The sequence below is a fragment of the Bacillus rossius genome, chromosome 6 (genome assembly GCF_032445375.1).
Source record: "Bacillus rossius redtenbacheri isolate Brsri chromosome 6, Brsri_v3, whole genome shotgun sequence".
Lineage (NCBI taxonomy): Eukaryota > Metazoa > Arthropoda > Insecta > Phasmatodea > Bacillidae > Bacillus > Bacillus rossius.
The window spans coordinates 57,532,916-57,552,237 of record NC_086334.1 but is presented as its reverse complement, the minus strand read 5'-3'; the positions used below and the strand labels follow the sequence as shown (position 1 = coordinate 57,552,237).

The window sequence follows — 19,322 nt, the reverse complement described above, 5'->3', positions numbered from 1 at the left end:
GGACAGCGCATACTTTTTGCATAATTAGCTGCCAAAGTAACATTTTGAACGTTTTTGGGTTGTACAAATAAGGAGAATTAAATTTTTTGCAGAACTGATACATTTATGTTTAACTGCAATGCCATTGGTTATTTAATGATATGGTTTGTATTTTTATCACAAAAAATCATTTCATGTTTCTTGGCTGTCGAAATCCTAACAAATTTGAGAATTTTGAAATGCCAGGTAAAATTAATTAATATTTTCTGAAAGAAATTCAAACCATTTCTTGAAGTAGACAGTGGCATTGCAGTTAAACCTAAGAAGTTTCAGTTCTGCAATAAATTAAATTCTCCTTATTTGTACAACCCAAAAACGTTAAAAATGCAATTTTGGCAGCTAATTATGCAAAAAGTATGCGCTGTATATATTTTTAGTTTCGTGAAAGTTAAACAATTGGAAAAAGTTTACAAGTTTATCTGTATTTACTGTAAATATAAAATCTTGACCTGAAATGGGAGGTTCCCCCCCCCCCTTAACGCACTATTTACAAAAAGCTCCAGATAGATCAAAAGTGTCTGATTACCAATAGCTTTCAAAGGCGGCAGTCCAAGACATTCGTGTAAGTTAGCGAATAAGCACCACCTGTAACCTAACTTGCAGGCCGTATTACAGAACGTGTCCAAAACTAATCCCTGTTAGGTAACGAAAAAGCAACCGTTTTAATTTACTGTGTTATGCACGATGCTATAAACGATTTTTATTGCATTCTTGTGGACGTTTGACAAATTTCGATAAATACATTTGTTATGCTAAAAGTTTTAAAACAGCAGGACTATCGCGTGAAATATATCTTCTCAAGTACTTTTAAAGTTGCTATTATTTGTTGTATTAACCAATAAATTGTACAAAATGCATTCCTGGATAGTTTCACTATCATAATATTTCATTTGGCTCACAAAACACGCTTGGTACGTCTCACGATGATCACAATAATGACTATACCTATACGAGTTAATGGCGCCAGATGAGGTTCATCCATCTGGACGAAATTAACGAAAACGTTCGTTCTACGCATGCGCGGAATTCGGGAAACAGAACGGCAATGGATATGACACAACAGTTAGCTTTCTAAAATTAAGGAACTTGTCATGTCCTATAGTGCACTAGGAATCCTATAGCATTTTCATCACCTAAAACTTATTTTTGTGTCTTGGAATACTGGTCTAAGAGTTATAAAATTAAGGTTTATGTCTTTAATACATCAAATAAATTTTATCATAGTAGAGAAATATTGAGGTATTCTAATAAAATCGTAAAAAGATGCTTTCAAGGCGCTTGCATGGCTTACGCTGACTTACACATGGATGGTACATCAAATTAATATACTACAGAACTGTAGGTATTAAAGAGGCCTACAGAAAAGTCCACGATAACATTTGTATATCGTCTAAGGATGACTCAGAGTAACAAAAAGTTTCTATACAAGTTTAGTTCCATGGTTTCGTCTATAACGTGAATTTATTGGACAATGAAAAAGGTTAAAACGGTGTGTTTTCACGGGCGTTTTTTAAGTATAAAAAATTCAACATACGGTATTGCAAGTGGTATAGGGACGTGCAGGAACCCTTAATCTGTAATATCCCATCATAAAATGAAAGGGTCACCACTCCAAGTCTAACAGAGGCGCATTACCGCGAATACTGCACGAGGAAGCTCGTGATGCTCATGCCAATGTGACCCTTAGCGCCAGACCAGGCGGCCCCCGTATAGAGGGGAGAGATGGGAACAGAAAGACGCCACATTGTTATGGCCCACCGTGTACGTCCGTTCGTTTTTTTTTTCACGGCCGAATTCCTTCCACGGCATTAATGCGCTGTCTGATATCCATCTGTCCGAATGTGTTCGTCTGCGCTGGAGTAGTTGTGTTGCCCGTAATACATGTTCAGGTTCATTGTTGGATCTATCTGTAGGTTTACGTTTTCACTTTATTTCTGATTTTGCATTAATGTTTTTTGACGTGACAACGTCTAATAAATCGATTAACGCCGGCTGCACGCACGAAAAAGTGTCCCGTTACGCACATGGTTCCGTTACGCTGTGTCCCGTTTCGCTCATTGTTCCGTTACGCTGTGTTCCGTTACGCTGTCGGCGAGTGCAGTAATAATAGGTTATGTGACAATTAACTGAACAATTATGGTGATTCATATAATTGATGATAGATATTTGATTACAATTTATTTATATAAAACTTGTTCGTAATTATATTTAAACTTTATAGCTAAACGCCAGTTTTTAAAATTAATTTCAAGTCATCTACACGTGAACTGTTTCGTCGACTGTTTATAAAGTGAAACGAAAAGTTAATGTGGTTTTCATTGCTTATTACAACAACAATTTCAGCAATAAAGGTTAATTATTCTTGCATTTTAAAAATCTGATTACTAGTAAAATAATTTCAAGTATTTATTATTTTATTATTAAAATAAAACGATTCAATTTTATCCATAAAAGAATGCAATCATTTCATCAATGTTCTGTTATGACGTTGTCACGTTAAACTATCGTCCGTAAACCGACTTTACAGACAACCAATTTTTTTTCCCCCGTGACATACGGTGGAAAACTGCAATGGCCTATGTCCAATGAATTGAACTAAATCAAAATTTCCCGTTGATCGAATCGTTTAAATAACAATGAACTGTTCCTGTCCCCTGAACAGAGCCCTGGTGGGAGGAGGAGGACTGAAGACCTGGAGTGCGAGCGCCTACCTGTCTGACGGCGACCCACCACGCGCGGGAACACCAGCTCGTAGTCCGCCCCGTCCAGGACCCGGGGGGCGGGGGCGGCTCGCAGGACGAGGCCCGCCAGGACGAGGCGCGCCAGGACGAGCATCCTGCCGGCGAGGACCGCTGGCCGGGACTGCGGCTCGCGGCGCGCGACCAGACTTGCGGTGCGCCGCCGCGCGCCCAATACAGGCCGTCCCGTCCGCGCCGACTCTTACGACTCATTTACATGCCAACATCAACACAAACATACTAATACTATCACTACATACCAACAAAATCATACATATACAAAAACCATGAAATGCAAACAAAAGGACACATACATAGGTAGCACAAAAAATAAAAAAAATGTAAATACACATTGCTTTAATCATGGATTATATAATATAGTCCATGAATCAAAAGAAATATTATCTAATTTATCTATTATAATAATATTATAAACAGTGTGAGTTTGTTTGTTGGCAGGAACATAAACTCTAAATCTGTTGGAATGATTAAAAAAAAAAAAATATCGGCAATTGTTCCTTATTGTGTATCAAGAATAATCAAATCTTTATAGTACATTGTCTCAAATTAATATATATATATATATATATATATATATATATATATATATATATATATATAGTATATATTGGTGAATATACATTTTTAAATCACAAACACATTCAACTGCTTGATTTTTTAAAAAAAATTGACGTTAAAATAAAATTAGATTTGATATACACAACATCAATGTTTTATACATATTTTTATAATAAAATATATTTTGGTAATTACACAACATTGCATTACAAATACAACCAATTCCTTTCTTTGTTTTAATATTTTATTATAAAATACTACTGATACACAATAAGGAACCTTACCAAAAATTGTTTCACTGTTATAAAGCTACGTTACTAAAAATATAAATAGGTAATTTTTATTTTTAAACAAAAATAGTTTCTATAACATACAACCGTACTTGTAACTGAAACTGGAAAAAAAGACGAATTGGATGTTTTCTTTGCTAAAGTAAGACTAAACAGTGGGAGAATATAGTCTCGTCGGCTCGTGGTACATACGTGTGTTATAGATATGTTACCTTATATAACTTATTTATCTTATATCTATTATGCACATATTTATATTTATCTTGCAATTAAACCAAATTTTCTGTACTAAATCTAGTCTGTGCAATATTATCGAATAGGAATAGGAAGGCCAGATAAAAAAAATTAGAACTTTGATGTAGATATCAGTTTTTTTGTAGTGATTATAAAAAACTTGCTTTGCTGAAAATCTTTATAAACCCGTGTAAATCCGTGTACCACAATTAGTTATTTATAAACGCTTTCATATTCATGAACTTAAAATACTGACAATATGATTTAGAGTATTATTTTCATAAAAAAAACAATAAAACATCGTTTGACTGTTCATATCGCATACATTTTGCGTACCATGACTGCATAATGGTGCATGGTACACGAGTACCACAATATTGGTACGTACAATAACCCTGCTGCGAGGCCGCTCGGGCTCTTCGCAGCAGTCGCTGGACGTCGTGTAGCGTGCGTCCGCGGTAGCCGTTCCCAAGGGCGCTACTCTCACTCTGCACTAGCCTCGCCTTGTCGTGACTACCGCTCACAACCCGCCTTCCGCCAACATCCGTGTTCTCAAATTCCAACAACACGGTTAGGCGTCACAGACACTCCCGCCTACTTGTCATAGCCTCCGAGCGCTGTAGACTTAAGCTGTACGACTACTGGTGAATGCTGGAAAATAAAGTTATTATTTTATGATGTTGGTACTCACAAGCCGGAGCTGTCAATGAGGCGGACTCACGCAGGTGGCAGTAGCACCCGTATATGTTTGCGTTTGTGACATCGGGAAATATATACCAAAAATATTGGCGTGTCAAGTGAAACTTTGTCATAGTAATATTACTTTGGAATAATACAGTTACTCTGGGCGAATGTTGTTCATTATTGATTTATTACCTTCTATTTTTGTTGATTTGAAACTAGGTGTGCATTTTTCTTCTTAAAACCAAACCCATTACTTTTACACTCCTTAGAGGAGGAATATCGAAAAATGAAAAAAAAAAAAAAAATTTAGGTTTATAATGTTTAATATTCTTACCCAATATTTTACATCATGGTGAATTACTTTGAGGGGCATAATAATTTTAACTAAAACCAAACTTACCCTCTTTCCACCCCCTTAAAGAACGTTTTACATAATAAAGTACAATCTGTAACTCAAAAAGAATAACATTCATTCTTAGTCTCTCGCCTCTAGTTATAATAAATTTGTCATTAAGCCCTTTTCTTCTTAAAATCAAACTGACCTCATTTATATCTCTTGGGTGTAGTATTTCGCAAGATGGTTAATATTGTGTTTTAGTTTTGGTAATACCAATTTCTTTTCTTACGCTTGATTAGCTTCGGTGAAATGATTAATTATTTTAAACCATATTTACACCTTACTAACCTATTTAAGGTAGAATTATGTAATTGCACATACCTAATGTTTAAGTTGGCCAAATAGCTCAATATTAAAAAATTTAATCTAAGTAATCTTTGAGGAAATCTGTTATCGTATATTGCAGAAACAATTTGATTATTAAGTAAATATGAAATTGGTCTTACTATGAGGAACTTAGAAGCTTGTAATTCGTAATCGACAGTGGTACAATAACATCAGACTATATGATTTTTCACATATTTCGCTTTGAAATAATGTGACACTCATTAATAGGCGAGAGTTATATCTTCATACGTCAATAATATTATCAAAGCCATAAACTCAAAATATACCGATTTAAAGGTCAACATTTACATATTTAAGAAAACATACCGTGCACCAATAGCCGTGTATTGACCATCACCATAATCCCAAAAAAAAGTTTGGAAACACTTAATGAGCCATACTTTTACTAACACCCGCAGGCATACTTGAAAATGCACACTCGCCCGGGCGCTTGCTGCAGGCGTGCAGTGGCCGCGGCTATCCTGGACGCACAGTGCACACGCCGTCAACATAATGGCGCTCTGTGTGTTCGTCTGCTTCGAGCCGAGCGCTGGAAGGCTGCTCTGCGTGACCTTGATATGTGAGAGAGTCTTTCATTCCTCGCCAGGGATGTGGAACATATAACCTCGTCATCGAGCAGATCAGTGTGTTTTAGTGTTAAAAATACACTTACAATACGAAAATCGGACACGATATTAAACGAAGAATTCTTAAAATTAATGCCGAGCGTGATAAATATATGCAAGCGTGTTTTCAACTACATTTCTGGACGCGAATCACACTTAGTTCCAGTACCTGCCACTAGATTTCGCTAATGGAGTAGAAACGTTGACTATAGAATCTTTTTATTACCAAACCATAATTTTAAACTACGAGGGCTATTTTGTTCAACCTCCGATGGGCTATATAAAAAAGACAAATTTACATAGCATAATAATTTTATCACCAAAAGTACAGCAGGGTCTTATGAACTTATTTTTCTACATACTCGCCAAAACGGTCGAGACATTTGTCATATCGTAACACAAGCTTCTCGATGCCTTCTTCTAAGAAGTTAGCCGCCAGTGAATAAGAGATATAGGGCCAGCGCCTGTATCTCCCTCTCCCTCACGACGCCGCTGTGAGGTGGGTGGACTAATAGTGCAGTGCATTCTGCCCACTATTCGCGAAACTTGCGATACGTCTTGACACGGGAGCCAGTGCTATGTGTTATATACCTTATTTAATTCTCAGTCTGGTATGTTTTCCAACCCAGAAGTCAGAGGTGTGTTGGTTCGAATCACAGCGCCAAACATTTCCTGTCAGAGGCCAGGCATGTCCAGTCAGCAGCCAGGCATGTCCAATGTCCAGCATTTAGACCAGGCATCCCCAAACCATTAAATCATTTGTCTTGAGTATAGTTTAAACGATTGACAATAAACGAAAAGGCAACACATTTGGAAGCACAATAAAAAATGAAGTGTATTTGGAAGAAAATTTAAAAATGGATGTACATTTGAAAGTACAATAAAAATGAAAGCACATTTATAAGCACGTACAAAAAAAGCAAAATTGGTAGCACAATAAAATGGAAAATAACATTTGGAAGCTCAATAAAAAAGCACACACACACACGCACACATATATATATATATATATACTCATTTAAAAATGAAAGTTCATTTGAAAGCACAATAAAAAGGGAGCATATATGGAAGAACAGTTAAAAAAAAGTATCACTTTTGGAAGCACAATAAAAAGGAAGCTTATTTGGAGCACATTTGGAAGCAAATTCACAAAAGGAAGCAAATTTGGGAGCATATTCATAAAAAGGAATCTTTATTACGAGAACACACTCTTGACCGTAAATCAGATTTCGAGAAATAAAACAATCATTTTTAAAATCCAAAATATATATTTTTAAAATTTTATACACCTGAAAATAAAACAAGTTATAATTATATGTAGCCAGCTTCCCTTAGACCTTTGAGTATGAAGGATACATAGTTGTTTAGCGAGTAGTTTCCTCCATTAATGGACGCCACTAGCAGTTTCAGACGATAGAACTTTATGTTAGGATCTTCCCATGACGTAAAATAAAATGTCGCCATCATCATAGCTAAACGACGACAAACACATTTTCATGTCCACCTAGTTACTGTACGATTTCGAAAACTTTGACGTTGAAGCTTCTTCATCCTCTTCAAGCTTCATTTTAAGTGCCTATCACTTTCCCGAAATACGGTGGATATACTTGAATTTGGCTTCAATGTATTCTCTTTTTTCATGGTGATAATACTTCCATTGTCTTCAGTCTTCCTTAAACCGTCAGCATCCTTCAATTAAAGTTGTTTGTCGATATCAGGAGATCTATGAACATAATCACTTTCAAGAAATGAGGATTATTTACATCATGCAGCACACTTCTTTAGAATATAGCTCCAGGGCTGTCTATCTTCTAAGTGGGTTTGGCTTTAAATGTTATGCTATGTATTTTTAAGCTCTCTCTACGCGTAAATGACTTGCTACGCAGAACACTAGTTATTATTTTGCGTAGTGCATTATCGACACAGTCATTCTTCTCGTGTGGTCATACGTTCTTTATCAAGAAAAATTCCTTGCTGGAGAACTTAAAGCTGTGTCCTTTCGAAAACGCTGCAGGCATCGAACCAGGATAAATGTTAGCTTCTGCGACTAATAACACATGCAAACTGAGTGTTTTAAACTGGAACAATCACTTATATAGAATGTCTAATATTTCACCAGCGCGAATAAATTTATATCATACAAGAAACTTGTTGCAAGTAGTTCATATTCTTGCTAACAGATGTCAACATGTGATGTATTGAGGTAAATATTACTTATTTTTCATGTGGAATGCGGGATGCTCACTCACGATCGCACGGAAAGGAGGGCTTCGCTATGCCTTTAAGGAGAAGAAATATCGAATTGCAAGTCAGTGTTCTCAGCTGTCTCAAGACAAAGTAATCGTTTGAGTAATAAATCTTTTCTGGCTGAATTCCACCTGGTAAAATAACATTATTCGTTTTAATTCAGTAGTAGGAATTTAGCAACGAAACTCTGAATACAATTGCATACCTCATATCGAAAAAAAATGCATGCAGCGATTATTTATTCAGGAACAACCAGAAACACTCTGAGAACAACCGCAACATTTTGACAGGAATAATGAGGAGCACACGGAGACAACCAACAAATCTCTGATGAGATCGTATCCCTGTATTGAGATCGTATATCTGTGATGAGATCGTATCTATGTGACGAGATCGTATCTACGTGACGAGATCGTATCTATGTGAAGAGATGGTATCCATGTGATGAAATTGTATCTCTGTGACGAGAAGGTATCCCTCTAATGAGATAGTATCATGCGTCCTTTTCGTTAAATGTGCGTAGTATTTTGGTAATCAAAACTGAAAATTTTATGTTTCATCACCTCTTGGTCTTGTAAGCGTAAAACCTTTTAAAGGATTCATTGTCTAATAGTAAGCGCATAACCATGGTTAGGTTTATTTTATATTTTCTTATAATTATTTATATCCATGTTGTAGTTTTGAAAGTTCAGAGTCTCTTGTATTGTGTGCTTGAAATATGTCATATTTAAAAATATAAAATAAGTATCGACGAAGACGTCCTTGTGGTTCGGATACACGTGACATATCAACATTTTTGCATCGAGCAAGGGTCGAACTAAGAACAAGAACCGATCGAATTAATCAGTATATTATATATGATTTTTTTTTGTTGATTTCTGATTTGTCGAATTTCTAGCTTAATAATTACCTAGTTTCAATATGGTGGTCAAGATAGTATTTCCGGTTTACTGGAGGCTGGTAGATAAGGAATCTAAGCCAATTTTAGTATTTTGATAATGTTTAAATAAAAAAGTGTTTTTTACCTAAAATAATCATCTTTGCATCCAAAAAGGATTAAAACAAGGACAGGAATCGATTGATTCAATCAATATATTGATAAGTGATTTTTTGAATGATTTTTGGCATTTTTTTGCGAATTTATAGCTTAATAAGAACGGAATTTAAAGATGACATCCAACTAGCCAACAAGATGGCAGATATCGCGACAGTTGACTGTCTGTTAATAAATATTACACACTATAACTGGTAAAAATTAACATAATATGACGATAGCACACTCCAGCTTATGAAAACAACATGTCTCATCCATAATGACAGCCTTCGACAAAAACAAGATGGCCACCATGACGTCATATTCGCTGTTGTAATATATGTCTTGGCATTAGTGATGGGAGGTCAGTCTGCAGGTGGCTTTTTCTGTGTAGGTAGGAGCCATCACAATTTTTAATCGAATGACTTCATCGTGTTTAAACTTGTATTATTTTAAAAATTTTATTTAAATATTAATTAAATTTTTTATGAATTTAAAATTTTCTCTGATTTTTAACATAATAAATACGGATTTTCAATATAGCGGGAATAACGAAAAGTGCAACGTTTCTAGAATACAAGATGGTGGATGTGATGTAAGCAAGTTTTTATTAAAATTTAGTTAAATTTTAATAACGAATTAAAAAAAAATTATACGTAAAATGTATGTTTAATCTCGCCGGGAATCAAAACCGATGACTGAAATGGATTCGATAACAAAACATTTCAAGTAAACATTTTTTTTTTGTATTTTGTGAAATTATTTTCGAATTTTTCAGTCGAGAATGAAATATTTCAAGTTTATGGTCAAGCTCAGGTCAAATGTCAAGGTCAAAGGTCAAGGTAAAAGCTCCCTTATAGAGGCTTATTGGAGGCTTGCCCATGGGGAATTTAAGCCTCAATTAGGACATTTCGAATTTTTAAATTTTTATGGAATAAAAACGGGAATTTTTTCCTTAAAATGGGAATTTTCTACTCAAAAAAGGATATTATAGGAATTTTAAGACATTTTGAGTTATTTTTGAGGAATTTTGAGTTAATTATGGCCACCGTGACGTCACAATTCAATATGGCGAACATTTGCACCAAGCACCACAGCACGACTCCAGGCCCCGGAGCCGCATTCCTATACTACTTACATATCAAAGCGTTATTCATTTTTAATGGTAAGTGGGTAATTGTGCATTTGTATGTGAGAGCAGATGAAACTTAATAGTTATAATTGTTAAATATAATGCCTTAAAGATTCGATGAACATTGTGTTAGATATGCTATGCAGTCAATTTCGAGATATAAAATTAAAAGCAAACAGCGTTCAACAGATATTATGCCCCACTATTTATTATCTACACGTTCAGTATGAAGAATGTTGTTACGAATAAACAGCTATTGTGCTTTAAACTCAATAAAGTGTTGAAGATTTCTAATAGTTTGTTGTAAATCATTTAAAAATATGGGAACAAAAACCTACACAATAGATTCAACGATAAACGAAGTAAAAAAAATATAATTTGATGTATAAAAATATTTTCGCAGTAAAAATATTTTGTCACTGAAAAAAATCATTTTAGGCCAAAATAGTCATCACATATTTAACGCCCTGTTAGTAAACCTTGTTTTATCAATGCACACCTTCAACTAAGAATTTGTATTATAACGTCGGGAAACGAGTATTGTAAAAAAAAAAACAGCGATAGTTTTTAGTGTTACTGCTAAACATCAAAATAGGTTTTTGAAATGCATAATTTATTCATTTTATCAAGTGCTTTTACGGTCTTGACATTCCGTGAACTTTGTTTACTGATATTAGACGTCAAGTGCGCTTGAATGTGATGTCGTTCGGAAATCTTCGCACCATCCTCTCAAGTGGCGCTTGTCTTAGAGAGCCGTAAACAGATCAATAAGACGCGGGCACCTTCCCTTACAGCGGTGCCGAATGGAGATCTATCGGGCGCGAGTATCGGAATGAGATTTATTCTCCTCTCTCCTTTCTGGGCAAAGAGGCAGTGCAGATAGCAGGCAGAGAGTCGTCCTCGCGCTGAAAAAAAAAGAGCATTAACTGTCGAGGAGACACTGATAAATGACTCGAAGGTCGGAGTGTTCGTCTCACGGAGTAAAACGTGATCAGGTCTCAGTCCATTAGAGCGTGGGACAAGGGAGGTCCAAATTGCACTTATTTTCACACTGCAAAACCATTAGAAATCCCGAAGTCGTCCGCTTGTTGAACGCATCAAACTTGTGAATTACAAATATATCACCACGATTATTATTATCATTATAAGGTTTTCACGACTTTTTTTGAATAAGCCAAAAGGGACATTTTCTAGCGTCAGTGTTTTTTCTTCCCTCCCCTTTTGTAAGAGGAAAGGTTTTGTAAAGTTGATTTAATTATCAGAATATGAAGCATCCTTATGTGTTAGAGAAACACGATTCAGAAAAAAAATCCATAAAATAAAATTAATAGGCTCTGGAAGAGAACTGCCAAATGCTTGAAATAACGACTAATGTAACTACTTGGACATTGAAGTCTGCTGTGACGATTTTATTTACTTGTTTATTGATGTGTAACATCTTACTTCCTGGTGTACGGCATTTGGTAGGAGTAAATTCGAGAATGAAACGGAAATCACATGGAACGGAAATGTGTAACCACGGTGCTACCATCTGTGGCGGATGGTGCGAACCAAAGTTCAAAAATCCACAGGAAAAATCTTTAAAATCGATTGTTATATAAGTTTTGACAAGATAAGCATTATTTAAATAAAATTACTTGTCGAAAATCAGGTCCAAAAACCGGGATTTAGTATTTTCCCAAGACTTTTTCGCTTTTATCGGAGCCGTTTCATTTAGTTTAAAATTTCGCAATTTCGCTCTGCAAAACGAATTAAATCGATAGACAACGAAGTTGCTCCGGCAACGAATTCTAGCGGCGGGTGCGTTTATTCGCGTCAAGAATTGTAAATGAAGACACAATTTTCGTATATTTATAACTCTCGGCATTATTATCGTGTCCGAGTTTCGTATTAAAAGTGTACTTGCAACATGAGAACATATAAATTTTCTCGTTACCGAGGTGAGATATCAACACATGTCTGGCGAGAACTGTAAGACTCACTCACATTTGTCTCGAGTGTTAGGACTTGCTGACACCGAGCTAACTACAGGCGGTGGTAAACCACACGAATCAGGGCACTGGAGAAGGAACTGCCTCCAGGCTATTGCAAGGCATCACGGGTAAACTGAATCTGGATGGAGAGAACGGGCCAGCTATAGTCCTCTCGGCTGTAAGTCCAATATCTCACCGTCACACCACCTCGCTGCGTCTCCGCCGGGTGGCTTGACGCAAGGAGAAAACCGCGATATAAATTCAAGAAAACATCGCATACATAATGCCAGGCAATTCGCATATACGGAAAGTATCACACGTTCATATGAACAAATGTGTAAGTCGAGTAAAAATCTGTCAATTTTTTTTTTTTTCATTTCACAGTAAAGGAAAAAAAATCTATCAAAAGTAAAAAAAAAAAAAATAATGATTGGGTTCTACTAAGCCAGGAGGTTTTTTCCTCATCGGAAGTAAAGTCAAGGACACAAAATAAACATTTAGTGCCCCAAATTTGACTGTACTTTCCGCACGCATTATCCTTATTTCGTTCATCACTGACTCACTGACTCACTGACTCTGTAACGCCAAATAGATGTCTGTCTTGGAGACAAGCGTATTAAAAAGCACAAATATTAGCACACTCCATAGAGACGGCGTGTAAAATATAAAATGGAAGTATAACAAAAACGTAACATTTTAAATACAGACACATAAGTGGAACATGACTTAATTATTGAAAAAAAGTGTTCGTTGAATTCATCACTAGGCGCCTTATGAATAACTCTAAACGAAAAACGGTGATAAAGTTTCCTATTTTTTTGTAAATATAAGTTTGTTTCACTAAGAATCTTTTGATTATATGCATTTAAAACTTCTGCCCCTTCAACAAATCTTTTCTTTAATTTTTTTTTAAATATACTTATATCTTTGATGTTAACAATTATATTAAAATTTCGTTGGTAGTTTTGACTTTTCTTGGCTTGCCCGAAAGTTTTTAAGGCGGATTTGCTTTTTTGTAAGTACGTCCTTTTGAATTTTTATATTATATTCTTTTGACACGAAAACGTCTAATAAATCGATGAACGCCGGCTGCACGCACGAAAAAGTGTCCCGTAACGTACATTGTCCCACTACGATGTGTCCCGTTATGCTCATTGTACCCTTGCGCCGCATCTATCTCTCTTCCACTCGATTGGAACAACCATCGATTTTACTTTTCAATCATGTTTTCGTCGTTTGAATTATTAATATTACGTAATTTAACGATCGTCCACCGATTTTCAGCACGATCGGTACGGTTATTTAAAAGTAATTTTGAATTTTCAAATACGTTTTTGTACGAACAATGGTGTTTTACAGTTACACATAATAATTCAAATTACACCCGGGATCTCTTGCACAATGTTTTAAAAAATATTGTAACACATTATAAATAAGTTTGGTGTATTTGGGATGCGTATTTGTTATAAAATCGTATTATAAAAACGAAATAATATTATTCCCCTATGGTGCTTACATCTACGGTGACGAACGCGAACCGAACGAATCGCGCTATCTATCCACTTCGGCGACAACCAGGCACTCGTTAATACATATTTTCCTTTGTTTATCGCGAGGGGCGTTATTATTAATTAATTATAAATAAAATTTCGTTCCCGGGGCCACAATTGCATATCATTTTGAGCACTGGAAGACATAAAAACGTAAAATATTCTCGACGAATTTTAATCTCGGCCTCAGCGCACCACGAGCGTCTGGGTTGGAGATTAAAGCCGAAATCATTTCTTAAACTTACTAATACTTATTTTATTAACTGCAAGGGCATTTTTATTAAATTCTACGTTTAATTTCACGACGAACAAACTTCGTCGTTAAAAGTGTAATTGCGAAAAAGCGTAAAACATTTTTGACGAATTTGAAGTTAAATAGCAAACATGTATAAAAGTTATAGTTAAAATATTCTCTTAGTTAAAGTAATAAACATATTTGAATTCATGAGTGCAAATAAAAATAAATTCATCAATTAAATTGTAAATTTCATCTCACTCCTTCTTTGTATCCATACAAAATAGTGATAATTCAATAAAAGTGATTCAATTTTATTCATAAAAGTATGCAATCATTTCATCAATGTTTTTTTATGACGTTGTCACGTTATAAACTATCGTCCGTAAACAGACTTTACAGACAACCAATTTTTTATAGTCAATTTATTGCTGCTAAAATTATTGATAAATAGCACAGATACATAATATACATATATGCTGTATAAATTATATACTTTATAAATCAGCAATAATTCTTTTGCACAATATTTAAGAAATTAATTTTAAATAAACATTTCGTTTATATTAAATTAAATCTTAATTTTTTAACGGACTCCTTAGGCGCCTTATAACCTCCTAGTATCTCAGATTTCAAGAGGTATTTACAGATTGATGACAACTCGGTAAAATGACAAATACATGCAACTTAATTGTTGAATCTGTCTGCCATGTGTTCTGTCAAGTTGACATCAACATTTTCTTCGGAAGCTGTTTGTAATCACGCCACAATGCTGTACTTTGAAAAAATTTCAATCATAATGAACTTCACAACGAAGCATGTAGACTATAAGCAGAAGCTTGTTAAGAATTTTTTTAATTTTTAACTTTCTGTTATCATTTGATTACCTTTAAGAATAATAAACAATTATATATTAATTTGTACATTTTAATACAATTTTAAGAATATGATTTTACCATTACTGTTATAAGGTGACCAGAAACATAGCGTATTAAACCCACATGCCGCATGCAGTTTTATCCAGTGTCAGAGCAGCTAAAAATGAATTAGATTGTGATTTTGAAGAGCAAGTTAGCTGAATAGCAAATAATTTCTCTCCTAGCCGATACCCAGCTGCCTGGGAAAACATTTTGCTAAAGTATTTTCACACGGACTAAGACTAATTTTTAGATTCCAATACATTCGCAGAGTAAAAAGTGTTTTAAAAGGCCGAGTGATAAATGCGATAGACTTGGCCCAGTCCGCACGAACAGTATGAATGGTGGGTTTTCTTAATTGGCAATGTTCTTTAAACTACGCAGAAGTTGATTTTACATTAAAAATACTGCTCTTACTATGATTGATTTATTTTCTTTATATAAAAATGAATAAGAAATGAATGATTGGGCTTTGAAATAATGTTACAGCTACAACCATAGCGCATTTATTTAAAAAAGTACTTAATGATTGTTATAAAATACCATTATTGTTTTATGATCGTGTGGCTTAATAACAAAATGGGAGATAAAATTATCAGCATAAAGTATAATGTTGACTTTTGAGAGTATAACAGCTAGGAATATGTAAAAAAAAAACTTTGAATTAAATTTTAAATCTCATCCCTATCCTAAACTGCATAAAGTTTCATTTAAATGCCGCCTGGCTTGTATCTATTTAAAATTACGACATATTAAGAAAAAATAGTAATATATTTAAATGTTTTATTTGATAGTAGAAATGACAAACAGGAAAGATTTTGAAGTTTGAGTATTTGGACAGCACTATGATACATATTTTTTTATTAATTAAAGAACCCCGTGTTTGATCAAATTTGGTTGTACATAGTGAACACAGAGCTTCGCCAACTTGTGCGATGGTTGTTCCTAACTAGTAACAAGATCTAAAAAAAAAAATCGATTTTAATTAATCCGGGAGTAATCTGTATGGAAATCTCCTGATTGGATTCAAAACACGCTCAAACACCCTGTGACTGGCGTGTTTGAAGAGGATCGGGAACTAACTTTAAATAAATTTAAGCTCGACGGTAGCCAGGGATGAAAAGGGGCAGGGTCAGGAAATTGTGACGTCAGTGAAAGTTTAAGGAGAGGAGAAGTGCAACAGTCAGGCTTGACAAGGATTACAAGGGGTGTGTCAGAGCAGGAAGGATTACAAACAGTGTTTCAGAGCAGGAGCATGGCAATTAAACCACACATCGGAGATAAAAGGGTACAATATTCTTTTATTATTTGGTCATTGTCAAATTAAACTCTTTAAATAACAACAATTTAAAATTAATTGGTAAAAAAAGGTATAAATATATGTGCCAGAACCAAAATATTTCTGCAATACAATATTCTGTTATTTTTTTGTCATAGCCAAATTAACCTTCTTCAAATAACATTTTAAAATTAATTAATATTTTCTTCAGGAAAATTTGTCCGTAATTAAAAATAATAAGAGACGGAATAATTTTTCCCTTCCTTCTTGATGTGAATTCAAGAAAATTTAGACTACAGAGTAAATATTAAATAACATTTTATAATGTGGCAAACATCCCAAAGTAAAAGAATTTGTTTGTTACCGTTTGATAGTTTGTTAAATGTATCTACAGTATTTGAATTACGCGTATTAAAAAATTGGCCACATTCAAAATCACTAGATGAAGCCTTGTTCATAACTGAGTGGAATTTGTAATGCAATAAATTGAATAAGCTTGAAGAAGTTAATTAATTAATTAAAATTCAAGCAGTATAACATCCAAACAAAGCAGCATTTTGCTGTCATTATATGCATTCTCATTGTATGCAATATTCGCTTTCGTCACATGGTAGAAAGTAGACTGGATATTCCTGGCCAACTACTGTTTGATCCGATCCAACAACTGGAAGGGACTGGTTAATCGACTGTCATGTCGAGATATCTCGAAAAACATGTCAAGGCATTAAAATGACTCTCTTAGAAGACTGTAGACATCGATAAATGCTTATAAGTTATTTTTTTACTTGTAGAATTTCTGTAATATACTTTATATTTGTAACTTTGTTTTTTATTGAACCTGTAATTTTCTGGTAATTTAATTTATATGTTATTGCAAAAACCAAAAATTTAACCAAGGACTTATATCTAACGAATCAATTATTATTTTAACAAATGATTTTTTTAACATTTTTGAACCAATTTCCAAATATATACCTAAATTTCAGAATTTAAAGATGTACACCAAGATGGCTGACAAGATGGCGGGCGCCACGGTAATAAATACTACTGCACTCTATCGGATAAAAATTAAACTATAAGGGCGACAATGCCCTTTAGCATATTGCATGTGTACTCTAGTGCTCCATGTATATATTACTGAAAACAAGATGGCGGCGGCGTTGTCTAGCAGGTGATGTGTTTTAATTAGCGCACCTGGAATGGTGGCCACTCCCTCTAGTGAGTTATGCTTGTTAAGTTAAAAAGTTATAATTTTTTTATGTTCCTTAATTAATTCTGTCTGGTAAATGTCTCGATGGCTGTACGGTTTGCATAAAAAATAAATATTAATTTGTTGATAAGGACCATAAAAGTTCTGGAAGGTAATGGAACAACGACCTTATGTGCACGAGACAGAGCGATGCTGATGCTCTCTAGAAACAAACACCAAAAACAAAGATGATGGAGTATGGAGTCCAAGATGGCGGCCTTCAGCAGAACAGAAAAAAAGGATGGCTATCGTGACGACAGAAAACGACAACAAAATGACGTGCATAACGGAAATTGCAAAATTATAGAATCAAAGAAGGCGACCGTAACGCAAAGTGCAACGATGACATCATACACATCCAATATGTTGGGCATAACGTAAAATGCAACGTTTGGGGATTGGGCACTCGATGACAAGATGGCGGAATACAATATGGCGACTGAGGTGAAGGTCAAGTTCAATGTTAAAAGTCAAGGCTCTAGCTCAAAAGTCGAGGTCAACCAAAATGGCCACCGTGTCGTCAGAGGTCGGTCGGTCAATGACCCATCCAAGTCCACGCAGAAACATCGGTGTCAAATAACACTATTGGTACTAGTTTTTTTTAAACTACATGACAAAAATATAAAATTTCTTAACCTTTGCACAATTTATTTTACGAATTTAGTTTACTGGTCAGGAACTTTGCCTCACACTCGAACTACTGGGTCCATACGAATGATGCAGATAAGGAACTTAGCTATTGTCCACTAATGCAATATATTTAAAAAAAATAGTTCTCAGTTCTACCAACCATCCTGTGCATGAAGTTTGTAGCTTGATATGTGTTAACACATAAGACAGCTCTCCTGCTGACAACAGAGGCTGTCCTCATCAAAGAGCACGCCTGGCTGCTCAGTTTCTCTTCAGTTGGCCGAGAGCGATTATGCTCGTAGGGACATGACTACGATTATTGGATTAAACTACGACTCCACGTCTCCTCGACGCGGACGTCACAAGAGACTAATGAGCAATGAAGCAAAGAGGAGATGGAGCGGTGACGAAAGACAGTGTGAAGGATTTTGGAGGGGGAAAGGGTTGGTGGAGGGGGAAAGCATAATGCTAATACTCTGACAAATCTCACCAGATTACGGAAACTTTGGCTAATGTCACCCTTGTGGAAATTCTGAGATTCACCTCACCGGGCACACCCATTAAAAATATCAAGGAATGAAAAGAAAAACCAACTTAAATTACTTAAGTTCATCTGAGTGGCATGTTTAAACAAAGACTATTTGGTAGGGTGTTTTAAGTTCAAATGCTAAGCGAGGACTGTGTTTTTGCGGTGTTCTGATGTAAAATTCACCTGGTTTATAAGCCGCCCCCTTGATTAAACAGCCAGTGGCCGAATTACGTATAGTAAATAAATAATTTTGTTCACCATCAAATTTTTTTTTACATCTTTGACAATAATTCTCTAAATTAAACAGATAATTTAGCACTCACAAAAGCAAGCTTGTATGTGAGTGCATTTAGTCACTTTAAACTACGCGTCGTGTTTTAACTAATGTAAACATTAAAAATGGTAACAACTGACAAATAAATAAATAAAAAATAACTTTAAAATCTTACATTAGTTTCAATAAAGTTGAATGTTAAAAAGAGCAATTAATTTAAAAACAAGATAGATACAGTGTAACATTGTTTCAGAAAAAATCTATATATTAAAAAAGTGAAAAAATTTGAATTTAAAGGAAAACTTATAAGTACATAATTTACAAAAGTTAATAAAAACTTACTTCAATATTAAATAAATC

At 34.9% G+C, this 19,322-nt stretch overlaps 1 protein-coding gene across 1 annotated transcript in view; it reads right to left on the bottom strand.

Annotated features, from left to right (window-relative positions):
- The window catches only part of LOC134533554 (A disintegrin and metalloproteinase with thrombospondin motifs 2-like), a 79,844-nt gene that overhangs the window by 37,953 nt on the left and 22,569 nt on the right, over positions 1–19,322 (bottom strand). Inside the window, exon 2 of the mRNA XM_063371091.1 lies at positions 2,751–2,985. Coding sequence (XP_063227161.1) covers positions 2,751–2,874 — 124 coding nt within the window. The 5' untranslated portion in view covers positions 2,875–2,985. The remainder of the gene's footprint in view (positions 1–2,750; positions 2,986–19,322) is intronic.